This window comes from Mesoplodon mirus (assembly GCF_964341445.2).
Source record: "Mesoplodon mirus genome assembly, chromosome: 2".
Classification (NCBI taxonomy): Eukaryota; Metazoa; Chordata; class Mammalia; order Artiodactyla; family Ziphiidae; genus Mesoplodon; species Mesoplodon mirus.
The window spans coordinates 31,546,452-31,574,046 of NC_138977.1; the positions used below are offsets into that span (position 1 = coordinate 31,546,452).

The window sequence follows — 27,595 nt, forward strand, 5'->3', positions numbered from 1 at the left end:
TCGGAACTGGCATTCAGGGCTCCAGAGCGCCGCCGCTTACTGGTTCTTGTTGATCTGCTCTATCAGGAGCGTAAATTCCTTGAGGAAGCGCTGGCACAGCTGCGTCTTCTCCAAGGTGTTGGACATCATGGCCAGCCACACGGGCTCAGCTATCCTCGGGACGGAGTACAAGCTCCAGATGGTCCCTCTACAGAAGAGAAGGTACATGGAACTGTCACAGATGTCACGGTGGATCATCTTTGTGTAAAGGAATCCAGAGGAAAACAGTCATCTGGATCTAGGTAGCCCCTAAGGCATCCAAAGCAGAATATAAAACAGGGGTCGGTAAACTAGGACACGATGCACAGGCCAAATCTGACCTTTTTTTAAAAAATAAAGTTTTATTGGCACACAGCCATGCTCAATCATCTCCCTATTATCTGTCGCTGCGTTTGCACGACAGCAAAGCTGAGCAGCCGTGGGGCAGAGACCCTTTACAGGAAAGGTATACTAACCACTGATATAAAATAGTCGGCCTTAAAAAAACTTATTTGCATGATGCCTTGTGTCAGAATTTATGCCAATTTTCATAGGAAAAAAATAAAGGAAGAAAGAATGAACATGCTAGACTGAAAATGTGACCAGAGGGAACTCAAGTCCCCCAATTTCTGGTTAGTGCTTTCATTCTTTTCTTTGTTTGTTTTGTTTTGTTTTGTTTGCGATACGCGGGCCTCTCACTGTAGTGGCCTCTCCCGTTGCGGAGCACAGGCTCCGGACGCGCAGGCTCAGCGGCCATGGCTCACGGGCCCAGCCGCTCTGCGGCATGTGGGATCTTCCCAGACCGGGGCACGAACCTGTGTCCCCTGCATTGGCAGGCGGACTCTCAACCACTGCGCCACCAGGGAAGCCCCAGTGCTTTCATTCTTTGAACCAAAGCACCCTATTCACTTTAGATGAAAAAAGAACACAAATAAATGGCTCTTCTTCACCATATTGTATACTAGATTGTTACATGGGCTAATGTAATCAAATTCTTAGAACGGTAAGCTGTTAGGGCAAGTGACGAGTCTGGCCGTGTCGCTTTACGGCTTAGGAAACTGGAGGTGTAAAGGAGTTCCTTGCAGGAGACACACACGCACTGAATGACAAGGTCCGGATGAGAGTGCCTGGTGCCGGGGACTCCGCCCCAGGCCGCGTGGCTCGTGGCGGTCCTTTCAGGGAGCGCACTGACGAGCCTCAGATGTCCACTGGCACCTCTGCGTCTAGGAGACGCCCCGTCTTCCCGGATGGGGGTACAAGAGGCATATTCTGGCCTGAGTTTCTGGCCGTGTGCATCAAAGAGCCGGGAAACACAGGATCCTGCCCTGGCACAAGGCAGACCACCTGCTGAGCAGCCAGCAGTGACAAGTGACAGCTACGTGGACCTGGGCTTCGCTTACTGACACCAAGGTTTCCAAATGCTAACACATGATCCTGTCGCTGTTTCTGGAGCGGCAGGTCGCTGAGGTAAGGATGAGACCCGTCTATCCACAGTGAGGCCTCAGGTCCTGTCCTTCCAGATTCTGGACCTCCTATTAAATGAGTGTCCAGACCCTCCAGCACAAGCCAGCTTCGAGCCTGACCACAGCCCGCCCGGCGCTGCCCACACAAACCATAGAAGGTTCGCTAGTCACCACACTGCCATCGAAACACACAGCTTCACACTATTTCTCAAATGTGAGACTTGGGTCTGAATGATCCCCAGATAAGGACTAACGTGCTACTTGAGTACTTTACACATAACCCAGGGTTCAACTAAGGCTGGGTGGGGATTTTGCTCCAAGCAGCATTAGAGTTCACCAGCCTCTACCTTAAGCGTCTCAAAAACGTTCTAACATTCTAAGAATCGTAAACATTTTTATCCCTGGGCTAGAGAGGAACGGTTGGACTCTTAATTAGCTCGTGACAGCTCTGAAGTGCGATTCCATCCCGCATCCAGAAACTGGCCCGAAGAAGCACTGCAACAGCCCCGCTCAGCGTGGTGACCGTGGATCCCAGGTACAGCCCAGACACGGGGGGCAAGGCCTCCAGAAAACCGGTCTCCGGGGTACAAAGGTCAACAGTTAGGAACTGGCAGTGAGGACACGCTAGGGTGACCATACAATTTAATGTCCTGACCAGGACACCCACGGGGAGACACCGGGTGTACACAGGGCTGTCATGGCCAACTGGAGTGTAACCTCCCTGGCGTGCATACTCTCCCCACTTATGCTGTGGACAAGCATCTCAACCTCCAGTTTCCACATCTGTAAAATGGGCTAAGAGTGCTTACTCTTAGGGCTTTTGGGAGATGACACGAGATGTATGAATATTAGTTTTCTCCATTCCGTCACATCAGGGACCTTCTATCTGGCAGTCGTGAGGATTACTCAGTGCTGGTGGCTTAAACTTTGTGCTCCACTGGGCCTTAGCTTCAAAGGAAGGAGCTGCTAAAATGACTAATAACTGCCAGCCCCCAACGTTCCCGAGTTGTGGTCTCCACGCATCCCGAGATCCACGGCCGCTGCTACCGCTGCTCGCCAATTTCCCGTCGGGTTTGCCAAACCTTGCTAGTTTACCTGAACTCCCCCAGAGCCTCCATCAGACGGCTGACATAAAACTGGACACGGAGACTTGACTCCGCTATCTTCCTGCAGGAGATCATGGCCTTCGGTGGAAAGAGAACAAGCCACATTACGTGGAGAAATTCCTTCGTAACCATCTACTGGGCTTTATTAATAAGAGACGATGTTAGAGCCCACACTCAAGCTAGTCACGACCGAGGTTGTCGGGGGCAGTAATTCCCTTTCCCAAAGCAATCAGGATCCGGTACCTGACATCAGTGTGCCTAGGGAACTTTCTACCACTGCTGCAGCCAATCTACATGCCCTGGGAAAGCGATCCGGTACAGAGACCCCCTCAACCCTTACAGCCCCATGTGACAATGGACTGCATTCTCAGTACCTTTTCAATTGCACTCTTCAGCCTGTTCATGTGAGACTCAAACAGGGGGAAATGAGAAAAAAAGAAGTCCTGGAAGTTCCTCTGGGCTTCCTCCTTCTCGCACAGGGAAAAGATGAGGCTTATGGCGATCTTCTTCCTCCGAGCTATGGCCGGGTTGGAACTGCAGGTTTCTTCGGCCAAGCTGAACGTCTCATCCGTTGACCTGGAAGGAGAAGGGGTTTCAGGAGTCACCCTGCATCAGTGAACCACACCGAGGACGAACCATAAAGCCAGGGCGACACCCTGGCGGCTGATCCGGGCATGCGGTCCTAACTCAGAGTGTGTCTACCACCAGGTCATCCTCCTGCATCAGACTCCGTCGTGAAAATGAAAACCTCCGCTTGACACTCAGTGTTAGCCTAACACAAAAGGAAACTTAAGTGAGAACTGAAAGTAATTTCAAACGTCCTCTTGTTAGACTCTTAGTCCTTTTCCCTTGGACTGTGTTACATCAGATTGGCCACATTTAGGAAGGGGTGTGAAGCATCCATTGGCTCAAAACACAGGCGCTTTGCTTTGGCTGCTAGATACCGAGGGATAAGAACATCTGAGGAGAGATGGTCCTCTGTGGTATTCTGTGTGACCCGGGCATCACGTTTGGACCTTTACTAGTAGCTTAGGCTTACTTTCCCAAGGTTATTAAAACCGTTAGATGAAGTTACTCCTATGAATGCTGAGATTAAGCCATGCGACTGGGGATACTCTCTGGGAAATCCCCCGAGCAGAAAGACCCACGTCTCTTTTGCTACAGTCAGATCCTCGGCCAACTTAAGATTCTTTGCAGAGACTCTGCTTCTAGGATAAGAGAAGCCAATAAACTCTGAATATGTATTCAATTTGTCGTAAGGGGTTAAGCCTCACAAATACGGCCAATCCATATCTCTACTTTAACTAGTCTGAAAAACCAGCATGTGACCACATAGCTGCTAACGGCAAGAGTGAAAAAAAGTTTTTGAATTAGTTTGTTTTTTTCTACAAAGACAACAAAGCAAAGGACATCACACTGCAAATGAAAGCGCCTAGCCTGGCACATGGTAGGTGTGCAGGGAGCCTTCTCTTTCTCACGGGCTTTACCATTCAGCCTTGTCTGTCACCAAGCTTGGGACAGCACCCCCTTTACTACAAACTACACCCGAACGGTCACGTCTGCTCACGGGGCTCGAGGCAGCCAGCCTCCTTCTTTAACTTGTTCTGTAGCGCTCTGCTCACAGCCTGTAATGTTCCCGTGATTTCCAACATACCCACGTCTTAAAAACATACACACATCAGAAGTTTGATGGTCAGGAAAGCTATCTTATTTTTAAAGGAAAGGAGAAGACATCTTGCTCTAACCTCAGAGGGATATGTCATTGTTTTGCTCGACTTGAAGCAAGATCCGGGAGACTTGGGTGTGGCTGGTAAATCAGTAAAAGTCCTCGCTGACAGACATGGCGGAGGAAGGACATAGTTTCCAGATGCTCTTGTAAATGCTGCCCGTTAAAATAAACCAGCAATTGCTTTCTCCGAGAAATCCCTAGATCCTAATCATCTGCTCATCAGAAAGAAATTCTCGAGACGCTCTTATCATGTTACTTAATTTCAAACAATGCTCCCTCTTCTTTTCCAGAGTACTCGCCCTATAACTTTGTTTTTCTGCACCAGTTTACTCCTATTCTGTAAGAGGAAATTCTGAGCTTATGTTACACCAATTCTTTCTTACAACACTTTCTTCTTCATTATCTCCTATTTCCCCCCCTTTTGCAAAAGTAAAATGACTACATCAGTCCACTCATCTTTGGCCAATGTGGTCCTTAATAATCAGATTGCAGTGACCACTGAGCCCTCTGCAGATGTATGTCAGCTTCAGCTCCACCCTAGAAACAGTCACCAACTGCACCTAGCACAGCAGATGGGGCCGTCTGCTGAATTTCTGAAAAACACCCGCAGCTTTTTTTTTTTTGCGGTACGTGGGCCTCTCACTGTTGTGGCCTCTCCTGTTGCGGAGCACAGGCTCCGGACGCGCAGGCTCAGCGGCCATGGCTCACGGGCCCAGTCACTCCGCGGCATGTGGGATCTTCCCGGAGCAGGGCACGAACCCATGTCCCCTGCATCGGCAGGCGGACTCTCAACCACTGCGCCACCAGGGAAGCCCCACCCACAGCTTTAATAGCATGCGTGGCTCTTACTCGCTTCCCTATGTCTCTCTGCTGAATTCTAAAGCAACTGAGCTTCATTCAATCTGTCATCTTGGATCAACCACACAAACTGGAATAAATCAGGTCATGCGGTGTTTGTAAATATACTTTTTTTTTTTTTTTTTTTTTTTTTCTTTTTGCGGTATGCGGGCCTCTCACTGTTGTGGCCCCTCCCGTTGCGGAGCACAGGCTCCGGACGCGCAGGCCCAGCGGCCACGGCTCACAGGCCCAGCCGCTCCGCGGCATATGGGATCCTCCCAGACCGGGGCACGAACCCGTATCCCCTGCATCGGCAGGCGGACTCTCAACCACTGCGCCACCAGGGAGGCCCTGTAAATATACTTTTAAGATCAATCTACAATGAAAGCATGTTTCAGAATGTCTTAAAAAATTTAAGTATGCACACAAATACTTCAGCCTAGCTTTACCCTCAAGGCAACAGGTAAGATACACAGACCATTCTGCAAAGGTGAAAACTGGGGCAGAGTGACTGACCAACTTGCTTCAAAACAGAAAGCTTTTCAGTGACCGCGCCGGAGTCACAGCCCAGGGAGTCTGTCTGCTAGCCCTGGCTCGTTGCTCGGACACTGGGAATGACCAGGGGCTCTGGCGCCACGTCTGATCCATCCACTGGGGGGATGGGCTGGGAGCAATCACACCAGCTGACAGGCCTTCAAGTCAAGGGAAGACCATGCTACACACTGGATTTTTTAAATAGAATTTTGTTGACACATGAATGAGCATTTACATACACTGTAAATACTTCAAGATCCTAAATAAAGCAAATACTGTGACTGTTTAAATACATCTCAGTGACCTGTAATTGGCCTCAGGACTGCCCAGTCTGACTGGTTACGTCAGCTCTGAATGTAGGCGGAATCTATGGGTTATGTTGGAACATATGAAATCGCCATTTCTGCAGGTCAAGGAACATCTCATCAGAGACTCTTTCTGGTTATTCATTTTACAATTCCGGGCCAAAGCCCTTCTGGGATGTCATACCTGCTTCTTTAGGGTTTCACCAGCTGCACTAAGGGGGGAATCCGCAGCTTCTCTCCTCCATGGACAGCACCTCTGCGCCAGCGGGTAAACTGCCCCCGGACGACGCTCCCCACCCGCTGGTCGCCGAAGCTCCCCACGTGGCACGGGGGTCAGCGAGCAACCAACCGTAAAACTGTGAAGATACTCCCTGGTCACCCTGCACTCCCTCAGGAACCAGGTCTCTGAGTGCTGTGACTTCCTCTCAAAGCCGGAGGCAATCGCATCCCTGGTACCCAGTGTTCTCCGGCCCCGCGTCAGAAACTAATCCCCTCCCACACACCTGCCACAAGGGAGAGACGGGCGGCGACCCCGGTAATCAAAGGGTCTTCGCGGGCACAGTGACCGAAGCTGAGCGCCCGCAGCTCTTCCATCCTGGGCGTCAGGCAAGGGCGAGTCCAGGACCAACGGCTCACAGCCTGCGCCCCCCGCCTTGCGGGGCTGCTCTCAGGAGGGCCCAGGCTCGTGGTGACATTCTCCGGGTGCTACCTTGATTCTTAACCGTGTCACCTTTGACTTGCGCTCTGTAAGTGAAGTCTGATGGGGTGATGACGCATGGGCGTGGGTAGGGCAGACGCCAGGCAGCCGAGCGCACGACGGGTGGGGGGATTCGGAAGCTGGGTGGCTGGCCTGGGGTCTGGCACACACCCAGGAGCCCAGAACCAAGGCGGTGCCACAAGGCCCCGAGGTTGGGACCTGGGCCCAGATGGGCGGCAGCGGCAGAGGGCACGGCCATGGGAGGGGGGAAGGGCTGGCGCAAGGCCCGGACCAAGGGGGAGGCAGCCTGTCTGTCCGTCATCAGAACCGGCCCTGTGGAGTCTGCACAACACTTAGCTCTTCATCCTGAGCCCCAGGGCAGTAAACTATCACAAAGTAAGAGCCTACAGTGCACAATGCAATAAAGTACATCAGGGAGTTATTAGAATTCTTTAGAGAGTTTGTTAACATCTCGTTTGAAAACTGCAGCAACATTGCAAAGCAAATACCCACAGGCACAGAAACAGAAATTGAATGTAGAGATTGCTGCATTGGATAGAAAATACCCACAACTGTCATATGAAGCTTCAGAAGAAGAAATTATTAGGAATGAAGCTCATTTTAAAATTAAATTTCTGTATAATTGACGATGTAGTGACACAATGCATAAACAGGCATTCTGAATTATATGCAGCCCACGAAGACACTTGCAGTTTCTTGTAAGACCTCTATAAGTCACAGGAAATGGCAGGGGAAACATTAAAATAACCGTGTACAAAGATACATTTAAAATTCAATTCAGACTTACACAAAATGGATGTGTGTGAAAAACTGAGTCTTTAGCAAAACTGTTCCATAAGAATCGTCTGATCCAGATGTACTGAAATTTATGTGTTTTTCTTTCTTTTTTTTAACATCTTTATTGCAGTCTAACTGCTTTACAATGCTGCTGTATAACAAAGTGAATCAGCTGTATGTATACATATATCCCCATATCCCCTCCCTCTTGCGTCTCCCTCCCACCCTCCCTATCCCACCCTCCCTATCCCACCTCTCTAGGTGATCACAAAGCACCGAGCTGATCTCCCTGTGCTATGTGGCTGTTTCCCACTAGCTATCTATTTTACATCTGGTAGTGTATATATGTCCATGCCACTCTCTCACTTCGTCCCAGATTACTCTTTTCCCTCACAGTGTCCCCAGGTCCACTCTCTATGTCTGCGTCTTTATTCCTGGCCTGCCCCCAGGTTCTTCAGAACTTTTTTTTTTTTTTTAAGATTCCACATGTATGTGTTAGCATATGGTATTTGTTTTTCTCTTTCTGACTTACTTCACTCTGTATGACAGACTTAGGTCCATCCACTTCGCGACAAATAACTCAATTTCATTTCTTTTTATGGCTGAGTAATATTCCATTGTATGTATGTGCCACATCTTCTTTATCCATTCATCTGTCGATGGACACTTAGGATGCTTCCATGTCCTGGCTATTGTAAACAGAGCTGCAGTGAACACTGTGGTACATGACTCTTTTTGAATTGTGGTTTTCTCCGGGTATATGCCCAGTAGTGGGATTGCTGGGTCATATGGTAGTTCTATTTGTAGTTTTTTAAGGAACCTCCCTACTGTTCTCCATGGTGGCTCTACCAATTCACATTCCCACCAGCAGTGCAAGAGTGTTCACTTTTCTCCACACCCACTCCAGCATTTATTGTTTGTAGACTTTTTGATGATGGCCATTCTGACCGGTGTGAGGTGATACCTCATTGTAGTTTTGATTCACATCTCTCTAATGATTAGTGATGTTGAGCATCCTTTCAAGTGTTTGGTGGCAATCTGTATATCTTCTTGGGAGAAATGTCTGTTTAGGTCTTCTGCCCATTGTTGGATTGGATTGTTTGTTTTTTTGATATTGAGCTGCATGAGCTGCTTGTATATTTTGGAGATTAATCCTTTGTCAGTTGCTTCATTTGCAAATATTTTCTCCCATTCTGAGGGTTGTCTTTTCGTCTTGTTTATGGTTTCCTTTGCTGTGCAAAAGCTTTGAAGTTTCATTAGGTCCCATTTGTTTATTTTTGTTTTTATTTCCATTTCTCTAGGAGGTGGGTCAAAAAGGATCTTGCTGTGATTTATGTCATATAGCGTTCTGCTTATGTTTTTCTCTAAGAGTTTTATAGTGTCTGGCCTTACATTTAGGTCTTTAATCCATATTGAGTTTTTGTGTACGGTGTTAGGGAGTGTTCTAATTTCATTCTTTTACATGTAGCTGTCCATTTTTGACAGCACCACTTACTGAAGAGGCTGTCTTTTCTCCATTGTATATTCTTGCCTCCTTTATCAAAGATAAGGTGACCATATGTGCATGGGTTTATCTTGGACTTTCTATCCTGTTCCATTGACCTATCTTTCGGTTTTTGTGCCAGTATCATACTGTCTTGATTACTGTAGCTTTGTAGTATTGTCTGAAGTCAGGGAGTCTGATTCCTCCAGCTCCGTTTTTCTTCCTCAAGATTGCTTTGGCTCTTCGGGGCCTTTTGTCTTTCCACACATAGTGTGAAATTTTTTGCTCTAGTTCTGTGAAAAATGCCATTGGTAGTTTGACAGGGATTGCATTGAATCCGTAGATTGCTTTGGGTAGTAGAGTCATTTTCACAATGTTGATTTTCCCAATCCAAGAGCATTGTATATCTCTCCATCTGTTTGTATCATCTTTAATTTCTTTCATCAGTGTCTTATAGTTTTCTGCATACAGGTCTTTTGTCTCCTTAGGTAGGTTTATTCCTAGGTATTTTATTATCTTTGTTGCTGTGGTAAATGGGAGTGTTTCCTTAATTTCTCTTTCAGATTTTTCATCATTAGTATATAGGAATGCAAGAAATTTCTGTGCATTAATTTTGTATCCTGCAACTTTACCAAATTCATTGATTAGCTCTAGTAGTTTTCTGGTAGCATCTTTAGGATTCTCTATGTATAGTATCATGTCATCTGCAAACAGTGACAGTTTTACTTCTTCTGTTCTGATTTGGATTCCTTTTATTTCTTTTTCTTCTCTGATTGCTGTGGCTAAAACTTCCAAAACTATGTTGAATAAGAGTGGTGAGAGTGGACAACCTTGCCTTGTTCCTGATCTTAGTGGAAATGGTTTCAGTTTTTCACCACTGAGGACAATGTTGGCTGTGGGTTTGTCATATATGGCCTTTATTATGTTGAGGTAAGTTCCCTCTGTGCCCACTTTCTGGAGAGTTTTTATCATAAATGGGTGTTGAATTTTGTCAAAAGCTTTTTCTGCATCTATTGAGATGATCATATGGTTTTTCTCCTTCCATCTGTTAATATGGTTTATCACATTGACTGACTTGCATATATTGAAGAATCCTTGCATTCCTGGGATAAACACCACTTGACCATGGTGTATGATCCTTTTAATGTGCTGTTGGATTCTGTTTGCTAGTATTTTGTGGAGGATTTTTGCATCTATGTTCATCAGTGATATTGGTGTGTAATTTTCTTTTTTAGTAGTATCTTTGTCTGGTTTTCGTATCAGAGTGATGGTGGCCTCATAGAATGAGTTTGAGAGTGTTCCTCCCTCTGCTATATTTTGGAAGAGTTTGAGAAGGATAGGTGTTAGCTCTTCTGTAAATGTTTGATAGAATTAACCTGTGAAGCCATCTGGTCCTGGGCTTTTGTCCATTGGAAGATTTTAAATCACAGTTTCAATTTCAGTGCTTGTGATTGGTCTGTTTATATTTTTTATTTCTTCCTGGTTCAGTCCTGGAAAGTTGTACTTTTCTAAGAATTTGTCCATTTCTTCCAGGTTGTCCATTTTATTGGCATGTAGTTGCTTGTAGTAATTAATCTCTCATGAGCCTCGGTATTCCTGCAGTGTCAGTTGTTACTTCTGCTTTTTCATTTCTAATTTCATTTCTAGTTCTGTTGATTTGAGTCTTTTTCCTTTTTTCTTGATGAGTCTGGCTAATGGTTTATCACTTTATCTTCTCAAAGAACCAGCTTTTAGTTTTATTGATCTTTGCTATCGTTCCCTTCATTTCTTTTTCATTTATTTCTGATCTGATCTTTATGACGTCTTTCCTTCTGGTAACTTTGGGGTTTTTGTTCTTCTTTCTCTAATTGCTTTAGGTGTAATGTTAGATTGTTTATCTGAGATTTTTCTTGTTTCTTGAGGTAGGATTGCATTGCTATAAACTTCCTTCTTAGAACTGCTTTTGCTGCATCCCATAGGTTTTGGATTGTTGTGTTTTCGTTGTCATTTGTCTCTAGGTATTTTCTGATTTCCTCTTTGATTTCTTCAGTGATCGCTTGGTTATTTAGTAACATATTGTTTAGCCTCCATGTGTTTGTGTTTTTTACGTTTTTTCCCTGTAATTGATTTCTAATCTCATAGTGTTGTGGTTGGAAAAGATGCTTGATACGATTTCGATTTTCTTAAATTTATGAAGGCTTGATTTGTGACCCAGGATATGATCTATCCTGGAGAATGTTCCATAAGCACTTGAGAAGAAAGTGTATTCTGTTGTTTTTGGATGGAATGTCCTATAAATATCAATTAAGTCCCCATCTTGTTTAATGTATCATTTAAAGCTTGTGTTTCCTTATTCATTTTCATTTTGGATGATCTGTCCATTGGTGAAATTGGGGTGATAAATTCCCCTACTATGATTGTGTTACTGTCGATTTCCCCTTTTATGGCTGTTAGCCTTTGCCTTATGTACTGAGGTGCTTCTATGTTGGGCGCATAAATATTTACAATTGCTATATCTTCTTCTTGGATTGATCCCTTGATCATTTTGTAGTGTCCCTCTTTGTTGCTTCTAGTAGTCTTTATTTTAAAGCCTATTTTGTCTGATATGAGAATTGCTACTCCAGCTTTCTTCAGATTTCCATTTGCATGGAATATCTTTTTCCATCCCCTCACTTTCAGTCTGCATGCATCCCTCAGTCTGAAGTGGGTCTCACGTAGACAGTATGTATACAGGTCTTGTTTTTCTATCTATTCAGACAGTGTTTTGGTTGGAGCATTTAATCCATTTACATTTAAGGTAGTTATTGATATGTATGTTCCTATTACCATTTTCTTAATTGTTTTGGGTTTGTTATTGTAGGTCTTTTCCTTGTCTTGTGTTTCCTGCCTAGAGAAGTTCCTTTAGCAGTTGTTGTAAAGTTGGTTTGGTGGTGCTGAATTCTCTTAGCTTTTGCTTGTCTGTAAAGGTTTTATTTTCTCCGTCAAATCTGAATGAGACCCTTGCTGGGTAGAGCAATCTTGGTTGTAGGTTTTTCCCTTTCATCACTTTAAGTATGTCCTGCCACTCCTTTCTGGCTTGCAGAGTTTCTGCTGAAAGATCAGCCGTTAACCTTATGGGGATTCCCTTGAGTATTATTTGTTGTTTTTCCCTGTTTTCAATATTTTTTTCTTTGTACTTTATTTTTGAAAGTTTAATATGTGTCTTGGCATGTTTCTCCTTGGATTTATCCTGTATGGGACTCTCTGGGCTTCCTGGACTTGATTGACTACTTCCTTTCCCATATTAGGGAAGTTTTCAACTATAGTCTCTTCAAATATTTTCTCAGTCCCTTTCTTTTTCTCTTCTTCTTCTGGAATCCCTATAATTCGAATGTTGGGGCGTTTATAATGTTCTTGCAGAGGTCTCTTGAGACTGTCCTCAATTCTTTTCATTCTTTTTTCTTTATTCTGCTCTGCAGTAGTTATTTCCACTATCTTATCTTCCAGGTCCCTTATCTGTTCTTCTGCCTCAGTTATTCTGCTATTGATTCCTTCTAGAGAATTTTTAATTTCATTTATTGTGTTGTTCATCAGTGTTTGTTTGCTCTTTAGTTCTTCTAGGTCCTTAAACGTTTCTTGCATTTTCTCCATTCTATTTCTAAGATTTTGGATCATCTTTACTATCATTACTCTGAATTCTTTTTCACGTAGACTGCCTATTTCCTCTTCATTCATTAGGTCTGGTGGGTTTTTGCCTTGCTCCTTCATCTGCTGTGTGTTTCTCTGTCTTCTCATTTTGCCTCACTTACTATGTTTGGGGTCTCCTTTACGCAGGCTGCAGGTTCGTAGTTTCTGTAGTTTTTGGTGTCTGTCCCCAGTGGGTAAGTTTGGTTCAGTGGGTTGTGTAGGCTTCCTGGTGGAGGGGACTGGTGCCTGTGTTCTGGTGGGTGAGGCTGGATCTTGTGTTTCTGGTGGGCAGGTCCACATGCAGTGGTGTGTTTTGGGGTGTCTGTGAACTTAGTATGATTTTAGGCAGCCTCTTTGCTAATGGATGGGGTTGTGTTCCTGTCTTGCTAGTTGTTTGGCATAGGGTGTCTAGCACTGTAGCTTGCTTGCCGTTGGATGGAGCTGTGTCTGAGCGTTGAGATGGAGATCTCTGGGGGAGCTCTCACCCATTGATATTATGTGGAGCTGGGAGGTCTCCGGTGGTCCAGTGTCCTGAACTCAGCTCTCCCACATCAGAGGCTCAGGCCTGACACCCGGCCAGAGCACTGAGACCCTGTCAGCCCCACGGCTGGCTAGTGTTGAGGGGTCTCCTGCAGAGGTGGGGGGTGGCTGTGGCTCACTGTGGAGACAAGGACCCTGGCAGCAAAAGTTCTGGGAAGTACTCCTTGGTGTGAGCCCTCCCAGAGTCCGCCACTAGCCCCAAGAAAGAGCCTGTAGCCTCCAGTGCTGGATCACCTCAGGCCAACAACCCAAAATTTATATTTTTAAGGTTTATTACAAATTTATCTCAATGTTGTTATAACCTATAAAGCTCCAGTAACAGCTGCAATGTGCACAAAGAGCTTTCCCCAAATAAAAAAGTTATCAAAAATTATTTGTCAGCTTGCATTTGCCAGGAGTGACTAATGCTGCTTTCAGTTATGTCAATTGACGTACACATTTTGATGACCTAAACAAGTGAATGTGCAGAAAAGTGAGCCAGGAAAACCTTATGATGAAGGAAGATAGTGAGTGAAGTATTACTATTGATTATATAAAATTTTTACACCAAAACATTTTAGTAATTTATAACTTTGTGATAATAGTCACGTATCACTATTATTTCTATTATATTTGGTAAGTAAAATATTTTTAATGGAAAAGCCTTACATCCATTTTATAGATTATTCTGAAAATGCCTGAAGCCCTGGAACATAATGTTTCTTTAAAAACAAACAAACAAACAAAACTAACACATGATGTTAATTTTGGGAGAAGGGGGCCAGTAGCCTGATGCCCTGCACACGCCTTGGCTCCCCCGTTTCTCAGCCTGTGCTTTCAGGTCCCCCCTTCACGAAGGCTGCCCAAACCCCAAGGCCTCCCACGAGGCTGCATCCCTCCCCCGAGCCGCACACCCCCATGCCTCTCTGAGCATTTAGCACCTAGCTCCTTCACACCACTGTTTACGTGAGCATTGTCTCTGTGAGCTCCTGAAGTGCAGGCCTGCAGCCAACTCTTTACCCCTTCACAGAGCTGACACGTGCCGACCTCTACTCACTTACTAAGGTAACCAACTGTCATGTGAGTTTTTAATAGGTACAATCTATCTTAATTCCCTTTTAAGTTTTTGGGTTGTAGGAAGAAGAGGTGGGAAGGTACTGATGTAACATCATCATAAGCTAAAAACGTGCGTTTTGCAACATAACTAAACTTTAGATCTGAAAACCAACTGAAACGAAGGCAGAGAATATCTCGATGCTGTCTCTATTCATAGTAAGACTGTTGACTGTTTAAGAATTTGTGTCACCAAAAATTAACCATCCTTGAGTTCATATATTTTCAAAGACCACACTGGTGTCACCGTAAGCCAAGGAAAGATTTATTCCAGCCTTCTAACTTACAAAGACTACACCTGGAAGGGACCCAGTGCAAAGAGAGCACACACTCACTTTAAATCAATGCCAAAACTACCCAGGTAGTCTCAGTGTCTTTCCCAGAACCTCTCACCTGTGAACTTCCAGGCTGAGCTGAAGCCGAGCGGAAAACTCCGGCCCGTTTGTGCTGACAGCAAGTGAGTGCAGTGTCTACCAGCATCGCCGGGCCGCCCGTCCCAGTGCCCTGCACAGCCAGGGGAACCCAGCTCACCTCCTGGGAATGATGCCGTTTTCCAAGCTCGTGGTCTGGCTCCGAAGCCAGCGGCGCTGGTAACTGCTGGAGGAGGACGTGGAGGAGCTTGGCGACGGGAAGGGTGTGATCAGAAGGCTGCTCAGGGAGGCTGCGGGAAGAACATTGGGAAGTCGAGAGCTGGGCTCCAGGAGCCCACGTGCACCTACGTGAAAAATATCCATACAAGCCCCGGGACGTAACTGTTCAGGGTCCACCGGCCACAGCCAGCAGGGGGAGCCGCTCTCAGGCTGTGGTACAGCCAAGAAAACACCCTTTAAAATGAACAGGGGTCGCCGACACGGCAAGGGCATCGGTGACCAGGCACCAGCCCCACGTCCCAAACGTAAACAAACATTACTCATCCAGTCAGAGGACAGCCTGCAGATTTCGGATACAGCGAAGAGTCCACGGGAGTACTGCTACTGCTGCCCGAGAGCCGGTGCCGCACATGGAGCCGACTTGCGCGCGTGTCCCCCCTTGACTGCTTGGTCCGCCTGTGTTTCGAGGTGAAACCCAGGCAGAAGGGTACTTGCCCCGCAAAGCACCCTCTCCCGCTGCCATCTCCAGATACACGGCACTTCCCGCTCCCGCCCCTCACGACTCCCTCGGCTCTGCAGGAGGCACATCTGCTCCTAGACGTGCGTTCTGCTTGGATGACTCGGCTGCCCCCAGCCTCTCTGCGGCCTCCTGCAGAAACGTTGCCATATGAAGAACGAGCACATGATTACGCGAAGGACAGTGATGCCTGTCTCAATCGGCAAGCATGGCAGAAACAACGGATTAGAACACAAATTTCTAGAGAGAGTTCAAAGCCTGAATTTATTAAAAAGTTTCCAATGGTCAAAGCTGTATGCAGAGCATTTAGATTTTCTCTCCCCTCCTGCCCCCCATTAAAAGAAAATCTTTCTTCTGTTTGGTGGTGATGGTGAAGGTGATGGTGGTGATGAAGGTGATGGTGGTGGTGATGATGGTGGTGGTGGAGGCAGTTATGGTGATGGTGGTCATGGTGATGAAGGTGATGGTGGTGGTGGAGGTGATGGTGGTGGTGATGGTGACGGTGGTGATGAAGGTGATGGTGGTGGAGGTGATGGTGATGGTGAAGGTGGGGATGGCGGTGATGATGGTGATGGTGGTGATGAAGGTGATGGTGGTGATGAAGGTGATGGTGGTGGAGGTGATGGTGATGGTGAAGGTGGGGATGGTGGTGGTGATGGTGATGGTGGTGACAGTGAAGGTGATGATGGTGGTGATGGTGGTGATGAAGGTGATGGTGGTGGTGATGGTGACGGTGGTGATGAAGGTGATGGTGGTGGAGGTGATGGTGATGGTGAAGGTGGGGATGGCGGTGATGATGGTGATGGTGGTGATGAAGGTGATGGTGGTGATGAAGGTGATGGTGGTGGAGGTGTTGGTGATGGTGGTGACAGTGAAGGTGATGATGGTGGTGATGGTGGTGTTGGAGGTGGTCATGGTGGTGGTGATGAAGGTGATGGCACCCCTCTCCAGAACCAGGAGGACGGAGACCCCCACGCTGGCCCTCCCCGAGCATCACATCCCAGGGCCCTCTCTGTCCCGTTTCTCACAGGTGGCCTCACTCTGTGGGTCGTGAATCTCCCTTTGCCCCCGCTCCCCGTGTGTGTGCATGTGCATGCACGTGTGTGCCATCTGTCTTCACACCCAAACAGCACAGTGGCCAAAACTCGGGTCCTGAACACTGTGACGACGTGTGCTCTTGTCCTGAAGGCTGACCGTAAAGCACTTAATAAACGTGTCTGAACATTCGAGCTGGACGTTCTCCTCACACTGATGGTTTTACTACTTTCCAGGGCACAGAGAATGAAGACATTACCTTCCTGTCCGTGATTTGAGTGTGCTGCTGGGGAAGGGAGTCAGCAGCTGGATGGAGGTGATGGCTGACCAGGCTGGGAGGAGGGTCCCAACCCCAGCTGCCTGGACCTTCCTCTCCCCCTCGCCACGACCACCAGATTGCAGCTTCTGCGCCACCCGTGTCCTCTTTCTAAACTACAGCTGACTGCTCATGGCTGGAGCACTTGCGGGCACTTGTGACTGAGATACTGGCTCAACACCAGTCTCCCCAGGCGCCTCCTGCTCCCTCGGCATGGGGCATGCCCGCATGCCCCACTCGTCGTCCTGTTAGAAACTGGAGAGTCGCCCTTTGTCCCCCCCGCCATGCCCTGTGTCCCATTAGTCCCCGAGCCCCGCCAGGACCACCTTCCAGCACGGCTGAAACCCATCCCTCCTCTCTCCCGAGACCTTACCTGAACATTCCTAAGAGCAGCCACTCAAGTAACCTCTTGAGAATGAATTTATCTTTCTGATTCATATATTCACAGGGGACACATTCACAGTCTCCAGAAAAGAATGAGAATGCACTCCCTCCACCCGTCCTGGGGGGACCCCTTCCAGACACGTTCGATGAACACGCTTTTCTATCTTTATATGTGGAGAGAGATCTTGTATATGCCCTTTTTTTATCTTGAAACATAAATGACCGTTTACTGCAACTCACTGCTGATCAACTTTTTTCACTTAGAAATATACCTAAGAGAACTTCTATTTCGAGGCCTGATAGGCTGCCGTGCCCTTCCAACCACCACGTGGGGCTGCTCTGTGGGATGAACGTGACTTAAGCAGGCCCTGGATGAACATCTAGGTCACCTCCAATGTTCTGCTGGTGACAACAGCTCATCGTGTTTTCTACTCCTACTTTTCACCCTCCACAAAGACACTAGAAAAATGGTTGTCAAACTTGCTATAAGTAAAGTCTATGAGGACGAACATCAGATTTTATAGACGTCTCCCTCATACAAAAAATCATTTTCCTTCATACAAAAAATCAGGAAATAAGGCAAAGACCGTCGAGTAAACTGCTAATACTCTAACGTAAAAAACACTGTGAGCTTGGAATTGAGTTTGTTCCTTTCCTGAGGACGTGTCTTTAAAAAAAATAGGTGGATAGATAGTCTAACCCATTAAAGCAGTAAATTGGATATTCTTGTTATTGCTCTATTCCTTATTCTGCGTGTGTGACAAGCTATGTAAAGAGGCACTGGGGCACTTATCATGAAGGGTAAAATGCATGAAGGCATAGATCAGAATTAAGATTTGATTTCCTCTCTGTTATTATAGTAAGCTACTGAATAACCCAGAAAAAATGTTGGATATTCTTCTCAGGTACTATTCTATAAAGAGGAAGAGGGGAAAAAAACCCAATGAACTGTTTTAAAAAATTTTATGATAAATCAGATAATCCTTTTACAAACACATGTGTGCGCACGCACGCACACACACACACACACACACACAGTGGTGAGTTTGGGGGAGAAAAAGTTAATGGGAAAAAAATCTATCTTCTGCCCACCTCCCTCAGTCCTGTACCCCCTGCCCAACTGATCTACTTTAGCAATGAATATACGAGGGCAGTTTTTTCTGGAGCAGTTGGTGAGGCACCAAATAGACCTAAAATATGGAGCCAATCAGGTTCCCCCTTTAGCTGCCCCAGAACAAGACTAAGTCCAAGTCCTCACAGGGCGCTGGTGCCTTTTGTGATGAGGCTCACCCCCCCAACCAGTCCCCGATACTGCAGGCACATTTTAGCTGGGCAGCCCCAGGACCTATACCCCTGTGCAAACGAGCTTCCGAAATCCGCTTCTGCTCAACGCTGATGCAGTTCTTTCCTCCCTTCCGGCTGTCGTCCCTCGAACACCCCTGTCCTGGACGCCACCCCCAGGCCCAGGCCCCCGGCTCCCACAGGGCGGGTGAGGCAGTGCCCCTCACCCGCTGTTTTAACTCTGGGTTTACATGGAGCTTCCTGAGGGCAGGTGCTATGGGTCACTCATCTACATCGCCCCAGCTCTGGCAGAGCCTGCCAGCCTAGGGGGTACAAGATTGTTATTCAATAAATATAATAAATGTGGCTTCCCGGCCTGACTCAGGGCTACCCTGCCAACTCCTTCCCTTCACCTCGACTGCAGCAAACTGGCCCAACTGTGGAAGCCACCACGGTAACTGAGCTCTCCTACGACAGGGGGCCCTCGGGAGTGCAAACCCAGACAGCGCTTTGCAGCCCCGGAGCACACGGTGCACGAGGGGCACGCGGTCAGCACCCACAACATTCCTCCCTGAGCGGGCGGAAGACAGGTGCGGGGAAGGGGCTGGCGGAGGGCGACAGAGACCCTCGGTGTCTTGTCTTTCTGCCGGGGAACCGTACTGTGTGCTCTCAGACTCCTCATCCGGATAGAGTTCCTCTCTGTAGAGGATGATTTAAAAAGCAAAAAACAAACAAAGAAGCTTTTCTGAAGTTACTTCTTTACTGAACTACTGGGGAAGAAAAAGACTCTGAGGTCACTCTTCAGATGTGACTTGTGTGCTCAGAGTTTTGGGGCAGCCGCCATGCAGCCAGTTCATCATGAAGATGAACTGGTGTCAGCTGTGACTTCAGAGCTTCTGCTGGCCTGGTACTGACAGCTGCAAACATTCCCCATCTCCAAAGGCGCCCGCCTAGGTAACCTTGGCGACGAGTGACGTCTGGGGGACAAAAGGTCAGAGGAACTGCACACAAGCACTGCTCTCTCGTTTAAAAAAGGCGTTTCCCACAGGAGCACTGGGGTAAGCACCGACACTGCTGTGTGTGCCCTGCAATGAATCCATTAACTAAATGCACGGCAGGCCGGGAGCTGGGTGTCTCACCATCGGGGGCGGTTTGCAGATTAACCGGGCGGGGAGGGTGGGATGGCCCACGGGCTCACAGATGGCGGGCAACACGGAGAAATCAGCAGCACTCATGTGTCGCTGAATGCAGGTGCAGGCGTCGCCGACAGCAGTACGCACAGAGACACAGAGACACACAGCTGGCACAAACCCACACTCCTGCTTGCTGGCCGAGAAGGCCGTTGAGAACAGCCCTCCAGGTGCAACAAGCATATCTGGGGTCCAGACCCTGGGACCTAATTCCGTCTCCAGTGAAAGGACAGGGCAACATGGAGACACGACTGATTCTAGGGATGGGGCAGGACATATATGAGGCACGTCTGGAGCATCCTGTAGTGCCAGAAAGCGAGGAAGCGCTACACACACACACACACGCACACACACACAGGTTAAAGAAACACAGGAGCCAATGGAAAGCGCTCCATGGCTTCCATGGCCAAAGCTAGAGCCACGTGAGCGACAAAATAAAGCAGTACTGGGGTGACCTGAAGTGTAAAGTAAGCATTCTGAGTCCATATTGATATGACTGACTGACTGACTGGACGGATGAGGAAGGAGGACAGGCTGCCACGCAGAAGAGCTCCAAGTAGCTGACGCAGGGCCCTGCCCGCAGGAGACGGGGAGAGGCCAGACAGACACTGTGCCAGCCAGGTGACCAGGGCCACCATCAGCGGTCATGACTTACGCTGACAGCACATACCCTTGGTCGGGGGCAATGAAAGTGTCACCGAACCTCCGTGACCTCTCTTCCAAAACCCGGTCCACTCACGTGCAAAGCATCCAACAAATTCCAACAGCTGGCATTCTACACAGTACCTGGCCGCTACTTCTGGAGACTGTCAAGGTCGTCACAAAACACAGCAAGTCTGAGGAACTGCCAGAGCCGAGCAGAGTCAAACAGACATGACAACTGACCGCCCCGTCTTACAGGCTAAGATGTTAACGACAGGGGGGCTCCACTGGAGTTCCCCACTACCATCTCGATTGCTCTGCAAGTCTACAGCTGTTCTGAAAAATAAATCTATTGAAGGTATTTTCCCCGGCTCTCAACTCTTCAGACAGGAAGTTACAAATCACAGAAAACAGGAATAAAGCATGTCTGTAGTTTCTCGCCATCTTCCACTGCGAATTCAGGTCCAACAGTCGGAGTCGCCGCTCTGCTCCAGGCCGAGGACCCCGGTCCACACAGTGCGGGCGACGTGAGCGACCAGCCACAGCAGGGGCACGAGCGGCCTTTGGTGGAGGGCGAGCCTCCCAGGGCTGACCCGGGGGGTTCAGAGCAGCTCCCAGGACAGAAGGGGAGCGGAAGGCCCCCGGGGGCCCCGTGCAGCCAGCCCCCCATCTGCCCGGACTCCCAACAGGAGGGCGGGAGCCTCGAAGGAGATACGGCGGGTTCAGGGGCCGAGCTGCCCACAAAGCCAAAGCTCACACTGGCATCAGCTTCACCTCTGCTCCCTCCTCCCGAGAAAGTGTTCAGACCCGGCTGCTACTGACCTTTCACGTCAAGGCAAACGCGGCCCTCAACTGTCCCGCTTCTCAAAGAACAAGGGACACTCGCCTTAGGAGCAATTTAGAGTTGGAAGGAACAGGCTGGGACCTGGGACCCTCTGCTGCAGGGCTTGCACCTGGACACACCTCTCCTCCACCCACAGATAAAAAGAAACTATAAGGGACTAAAAATAACTGGGGGCATGCTGCAGTTGGGGCACATTATGGACAAAAGATACAAAGGGACCAAGAAACCCAACCGCCACTTCTGAAGAGCCTGGAGCAAAAGCAGGGCACTGCACGCGCCGCCTGCACTCAGCACCACCTGAGGGGCAGGCAGAACACCTAAGCCGCCCCTCTGGCCTGATCCCTGGACACACCCCTGCCCTCACGCCTTACAAGGAACTAGCTCACCCCCCTCAGGGAGCGAGCCAGCAAGGGAACCTGTCCTTTGTTCTCCTTCCCTCATGCTGCAGCAGGGGTCCCAGTAAAGCCTTGCCTCCATTTCTTGTCGGGCCTCTAGTCAATTTCTACTGATCAAGGAGGCCCAGGGCCCTGGTCAGTCACCACTGGACATGAGGAGAGAAGGGGTACAGGAGACAAAACCCAGAGCATCACGACTCTAGGACAGAAGGAAGAGTGAGCAGGTCAGCGGACAGCCCCCATGGTCGCAGCCAGAGGGATTCCCCTGGACCCTATCCTTCCCCTGGCTGGATGCTCAGGACTCAGCAGGTCCCGGGACCACGGGCTCCAGGAGGCTCCCCTCTTTTTAGCGGGGCGCTGCTCGACGTACGTTCGTCTCGCAGGAGCCGTCCCTGTGCACGTCACACCCAGATCTCAGAGGGAGGGCTCGCCTCCATGGGCGCTGCGGCAAGAGGAAAGCACGTACCTGAGCGGGCGATGCCGCTGTCCCTGTCTTCGCTCTGCCCTCTGCTCGGCATGTCAACCGGGGTGCTGTGCACTGCAGGAAGCAAGGAGACCTGGTCACTGGGCTCGCAGAGGCGGGCTGCTCAGACCACGTGCACTCGCTTTACGCCTGCTGGCGGTGGCCGCACGAGCACACACAGGGAGGGACGGGAAAGCAGAATGCGGTTCAGAGAAGACAGGGGAAGGGGCGGGCAGAGGCCAGCGACCACCTGCCCGCGCCTGTCCCCTGGCAGCACGACAGAGGCTCTTCCAAGGGACGCTCGCCTCTAAAAGAAGCCGAGTCATCAGCTGTGAGGACACTTCACACGACGAGCAGACATCCTCGAGCAGATACGTTCAGCCATTTTCCTCATTAGTAGTAGTTAGATAGCATTTAAGTATTTTCAGTAGTTTCAATGTACTGAAATACTGCAAAATATTAAGTACTTTCAAAATGCTTTATAATCAGTTTCAGCAGTAACTACAGGCAACCTCGAGAAGAGAAAGGCTTGAAAACCATTTCAAGAATTTAAAAAACCCTTCTGTGTTTTATAACCCCTCTCTTGGCAGACAGAAACACTTATATTCATTTTCAAATATCTCTTCCTCCGCCTCTTTTCCATATACACCCGTACACAATGCTACTGTAGAGCTGCTAAGAAAACACTCTAAAGGACTGCAGACTTCTAGGAATGCTTCACGTTGGTCTCAACTGTGTACTTGTTGAGCTACACGGTAGCTCACACGTCGCTACCGTAAGCTTTACGGTGCAGGAGAAGCCCGCAGCTCTGCCTGATTATTATACTTGCCGGCTATTTTGTGAAGCGTGTTTATTTTCACAATTTTAAGGAGAGTATATAAACATGTTATCCTCACCCGGAAGCAGGCAGGAGGGTGTCAGTCAGTTAAATAGGGTGCCTAGCATATTTCAGCTACGGTGAAAAACAGAATGCAGAATACCGTCTGCGGTAAACACAACCCCTCATGTTAGCAATGAAGCCTCCCACACTAATCACGCCAGCCTGCGGCAGACATTCGACAGCCTGGGCTAGAAGGCCAGGCTGGTCTCAGGATGTACCTACCCAGAGATGGAGGTGGCTACACCTGTAAAGAAGCTGGAAAGTGCATTTGAACTACTTAAATGCTACGGACAGGGAGAGGGGGAGGGAGAGGGGGAGGGAGAGGCCGGTCTTCCATGCTCTTGTTAGAGTGACTTTTGAAGACACAGTGCAGGTAAGGGTGCAGGTGAAAAATGGGTCAAAGATGCCACGGCAAAGAGAAACAGTTCACAGCAGCGGAAGAGGCCGAGGAAAATCGGAAGATGTTATCCTCTTAGAAACACGAAGGGCTCATTTCAGATCCAAATTGGCTTACACCGTGGGGGTATTAGCAGAGACGTTTCCAACAGGGGTTCTGGGGCGGAGGTTTCAGAACGCCAGGCGCTCGGCAGCATTTGGAACTAAACATCTCACGAGCCCCTTGGATTTCTAGAGAGGCGCCCAACAGATTTGTTTCTAAGAATCTGCCCAGGATTCACTAACATGGGCGGGTCGCACCGTACTCAGCATTCCACACAAACCTGCAAAGAAAGAGGCACTGCGGCTGAGCCGGTGCAGTCCTCCTTCAGCCGCCCCCAGTGGCAGTTTGCTGCCGCATCCCTGCAGCACACCTGGGGCGGAGACACACACGGGGGTGGACAAAGTACACACACAGAAATAAACGCAGATTAAAGATAATGCCACAACAAAACAACACCACAAACTCAAAGAAAGCAAAACGCACACCCATGACGGCGGGACCCGGAAAGCAAGACCCCGCTTACGCGGCGGAGTTTACCTAGGTTACTTCCAGTACGACAGGGACCCAGGTTATTCTGATTTGTGTTCAGTTTCCCCAGGTTAGGATCTTGGTTGATGTATTCGAAGCTGTCTTGCAAGCTAAGTCCAGAGAGGGAAGGAAGGGAGAGAGAGGAGAAAAAACATCAAGGGACGAACAAAGCTGTTTGCTAACAGATAACTTTTCTTCATGAATTAATCAAGTCTCACATCTACCAAAGAGGCTTAAACTTTAGGGGAATTTGTTGTGGGAAAAGACAAGAGAGGCTTTGGGAGGTAGTTCAACCTATAAAACGAAATGACACATTCCAAACAATTTCACAATATAATGTAATGAGGGACACCGAATTCTAAAATCTTCCCCTGGTGACTGACACCTAGGATATGGCTATTCATTTCAAGGGTAATTTTATATAAACCCTCAAAGTGAAATTCATTTTAACACTTAGTTAACATCCATGAGCAATTCAGCAACCTTCTTCAGGCGGAGCATGTAACAGAAATTATGATTCTTATAGGAGTTTGATTTCACAACTTCTTAAAAGTTAGAATTACTCATAAACACACGTGAGAGAAGCAGCTTTTAATAATTTATTGTATTTGTTAACAAATGAAATAAAGATTTCGAGGGTAATATAGCATAATGAAGCCAAAATAATTTTTACTTAAATCTGAGCTTGATATTTTATTAGAGGGAGTTAGTATAATAAATGTTCAGGTACTATCAAGGGTCAGAAAAATAATACCTCACAAAAAAATAAATACCAATTCCTATACTGGCTTACGTCATGACAATCCAGTGTTAAATGCTCAAAAAAGTAAATTCATTATTCTGTTGAAAAGTAAGCAGACTTACTCAAAGGTACCCAAATTTGCAGAGGAACATACTTTTAATTTCCTAGGATTGTAAAAAATAACAGCCTTCATTTGACCCCTAAGAATACCCCTTTAATTTACAATAAACATTTCTTCCAACTTACCCAAGTGTAACAAATGTTCTGTTGTTTTATTCAAAAAAGAAGTACATGAAATATTTCTGCTTGAAAAATTCAAAATATACAAACAATTGTGCCAGAGTAAGAGTTAAGTTAGACATTTAAGTATTCTTAGTCTACACAGAAGTGTAAAATTAAGAGGGGGGAAAAAAACTCGGGAGTGAAAATCAAAATACTGCCTAGCCTGAGTCCCCACCAACCACAGAGGTTACGTGGATGGCTCAGACAGACGATCCCTCCTGCCATTCAGGTGTCTCTCAGCTTGGGAAACTCACCCTGTGCCTCATTCCTTCAGAAATAAATAAACGAGCAGACTGACAGGCGAGATTTTTTTGTTTAGTTTTGTTTGCTTTTGTTTTGGTTTTGGCCGTGCCACGTGTGGGATCTTAGTTCCCCGACCAGGGATCGAACCCGGGCCTCGGCAGTGGAAGCGCGCAGTCCCAACCACTGGACTGCCAGGGAATTTCTGAGATTTTTTTTAATAAGATGAAATAATATCCTTTTCCCCTTCACTTTTCATCCCCAGGGAATGAGAACATGGTGACTGGCAGTAGGAACAGAGTGGGTTAACAGGTGAAGACCCCCAATGTATGTATGTAGACCATCACTTGTCTTTAAGGCCACCTGCTAAGGTCCAAGGCCCCTTCATACTCACTATGTATTGGACAAAGGCCACCTTGAAAACCCCTTTGTTAATGTGGACTCATCCTGCTTCTCACCTCAAAAAGCCTTATGGCCCTCAAAGAATGACTCTATCCAGAAACAGCCACTTGGAAAATTGGGGGGGGATGGGGAGGGGAGGGGGAAAATCCCGCACTTACTTATTTGTACTCCCACAGAAGCTGCCCATTCTGGCGGAGAAGACTTTACTAACCATCAGCTGTGGAGGAGAACTGGAGAAAAAACAAACGGACAGAAGAGGGAGAGATGCATGGGGGTTATTTTTGTTTTTTATTTTTTGGGGTTTTTTTTAACTTTTTCTGAAGCTTTTATTCATTTCTCTTATTTTACAGAAAATGAGATGTGCATTTTTCAAATCACTGTATCAGTGGGGTGTCTAGATTTTTTTCTAATTTTATCATTTTAAAATCCCAAGAATGTTAAAACCCTGAAAGAGAGCTATGGAGACATTGCCGGGGCCATTTTCCTTGGGAGCAAATGTTTCAGATGAACAAACTTCGCTTAGCAGAAATATTGCAAAGCAGAAGTTTGTTTTTTTCTCAGGTTACATTTTTCACCTGCCACGTGGCACAGATGAACAGACAGAAGGTTTATAAGTGCAGGAATGGGAAAAGGCTTCCTTTCACACATCGTAGAGCTTGTGCCTCCAGCGAGTTAAATTCTATTCTGACATGCAAATAAGGAACGTGTTCTTTAATGTCATCACATTCTGCTTTTTGCAGAAACTTTTATTCTAGACACCATTCCCTAGAAACAAAAATAAAACTTGGCATGCGTTCAATAATTTTAAAAAATAAGAAAAAATATGTATCTCAATACAAGGAAAAAATCATGACAAATTTTAATCTGAAAATGGAAAATCTGTGAAATTTTGACTTTAAACTTTAAACTTAAAATATCTGAATAACTCTGATTAAAAGTATTGCTATTACTAACCTAGCAGATATTCAAAATGCTTTGGTATGCATTTTTCACTTACAGTACTTAGCTAAAGCTCAGGATTTTGTCCTGCTAAGCTGATTCAAGGTCAGAGTGATGCAGAAAATGTCAGACTATTTTAACTGCTAAAGATATATAAAAGATATCAAGTGCTAGCAAATATGAGATGACAAAGCTTAGATTATTATTCTACCGCATAACTTTTTTGCGCATGTTTGTATGGAGTCATCATCCCCAAGCCACGTCTCACAAGCAGTGGCCCGAACTCACCGTATGTAGTGAATCTTCAGGGTGGAGCCTTTGTAGCTCATGGCGACCGAGCCGAACATCATCTCCCCAAGCATGTTGACATCAGAGGCGGGTCGCATGTACTACCAGACGTGCAAGAAACCAAAATCGTGTTGAGTACAACACAATAGAAAATAATGTGCAATTTTGTTGGTAATTAGAACCATTTCTCAAAGCAGCAACTGATCATTTTACAATCTTAATCTACAATGGTGACTGCCTACTTTTTTCCCCAAATTATCACTAATGTTCACGATTTCTTCTTTATACACTATATCCTGGTACAGGATGCAAGCGCTTCACCAGAGTTCATTTTTAATATGGTCATGAGAAACCACGACTTTCATCGTCTCCATTTACAAAGTCTAAATAGATTAAGTGATGGAAGAGGCAGAGTAATTCCTCTTGATACTAAGAACACATCCTGAAGTGAAATATAGCTCAGGGTTATCCAACCAAAATCAACGTGTGGAACAAAAATGCCAATCGGTGTGGGCAGGGTTTCGTGGGTCCAAAAGATAACGGACAGTCTGGTCGCCCCAAAGTTTGACTGAAACATTTTAACATTTTTTTTTTTTTTTTTTTTTTTTTTTTTTGCGGTATGCGGGCCTCTCACTGTTGTGGCCTCTCCCGTTGCGGAGCACAGGCTCCGGATGCGCAGGCCCAGCGGCCATGGCTCACGGGCCCAGCCGCTCCGCGGCATATGGGATCCTCCCAGACCGGGGCACGAACCCGTATCCCCTGCATCGGCAGGCGGACTCTCAACCACTGCGCCACCAGGGAGGCCCCATTTTAACATTTTTTGACCCCCTAGCTTCTGACCAGTCTTTGGCATCCCCTTGTCACCACAGAGGGTGGACGGCACCTTCCCCCATCCCCCGCTATTCAAACGGCTCCTGTCACAGCCAACGGGCGCTTCCCAGTTTGCTTTAT

General features: G+C 47.3%; 1 protein-coding gene across 9 annotated transcripts in view; it reads right to left on the reverse strand.

Annotated features, from left to right (window-relative positions):
• The window catches only part of FNIP2 (folliculin interacting protein 2), a 121,323-nt gene that overhangs the window by 32,781 nt on the left and 60,947 nt on the right, over positions 1 to 27,595 (reverse strand). For 7 of the 9 annotated variants that reach the window (XR_014292039.1, XR_014292040.1, XR_014292041.1 and 4 more), the window contains exons 4-12: positions 26,645 to 26,745; positions 25,576 to 25,647; positions 23,761 to 23,861; positions 23,504 to 23,593; positions 21,908 to 21,979; positions 14,779 to 14,908; positions 2,962 to 3,163; positions 2,577 to 2,665; positions 41 to 187 (exon numbers count right to left, since the gene is read on the reverse strand). Coding sequence is in view for 6 of the 9 variants with exons in the window: in XM_082605866.1 (XP_082461992.1) it covers positions 41 to 187; positions 2,577 to 2,665; positions 2,962 to 3,163; positions 14,779 to 14,908; positions 21,908 to 21,979; positions 23,504 to 23,593; positions 23,761 to 23,861; positions 25,576 to 25,647; positions 26,645 to 26,745 (1,004 nt within the window). In the remaining 3 variants the exon portion in view is untranslated. The remainder of the gene's footprint in view (positions 1 to 40; positions 188 to 2,576; positions 2,666 to 2,961; positions 3,164 to 14,778; positions 14,909 to 21,907; positions 21,980 to 23,503; positions 23,594 to 23,760; positions 23,862 to 25,575; positions 25,648 to 26,644; positions 26,746 to 27,595) is intronic. The other 2 variants (XM_082605868.1, XM_082605867.1) reach the window with 1 other exon arrangement.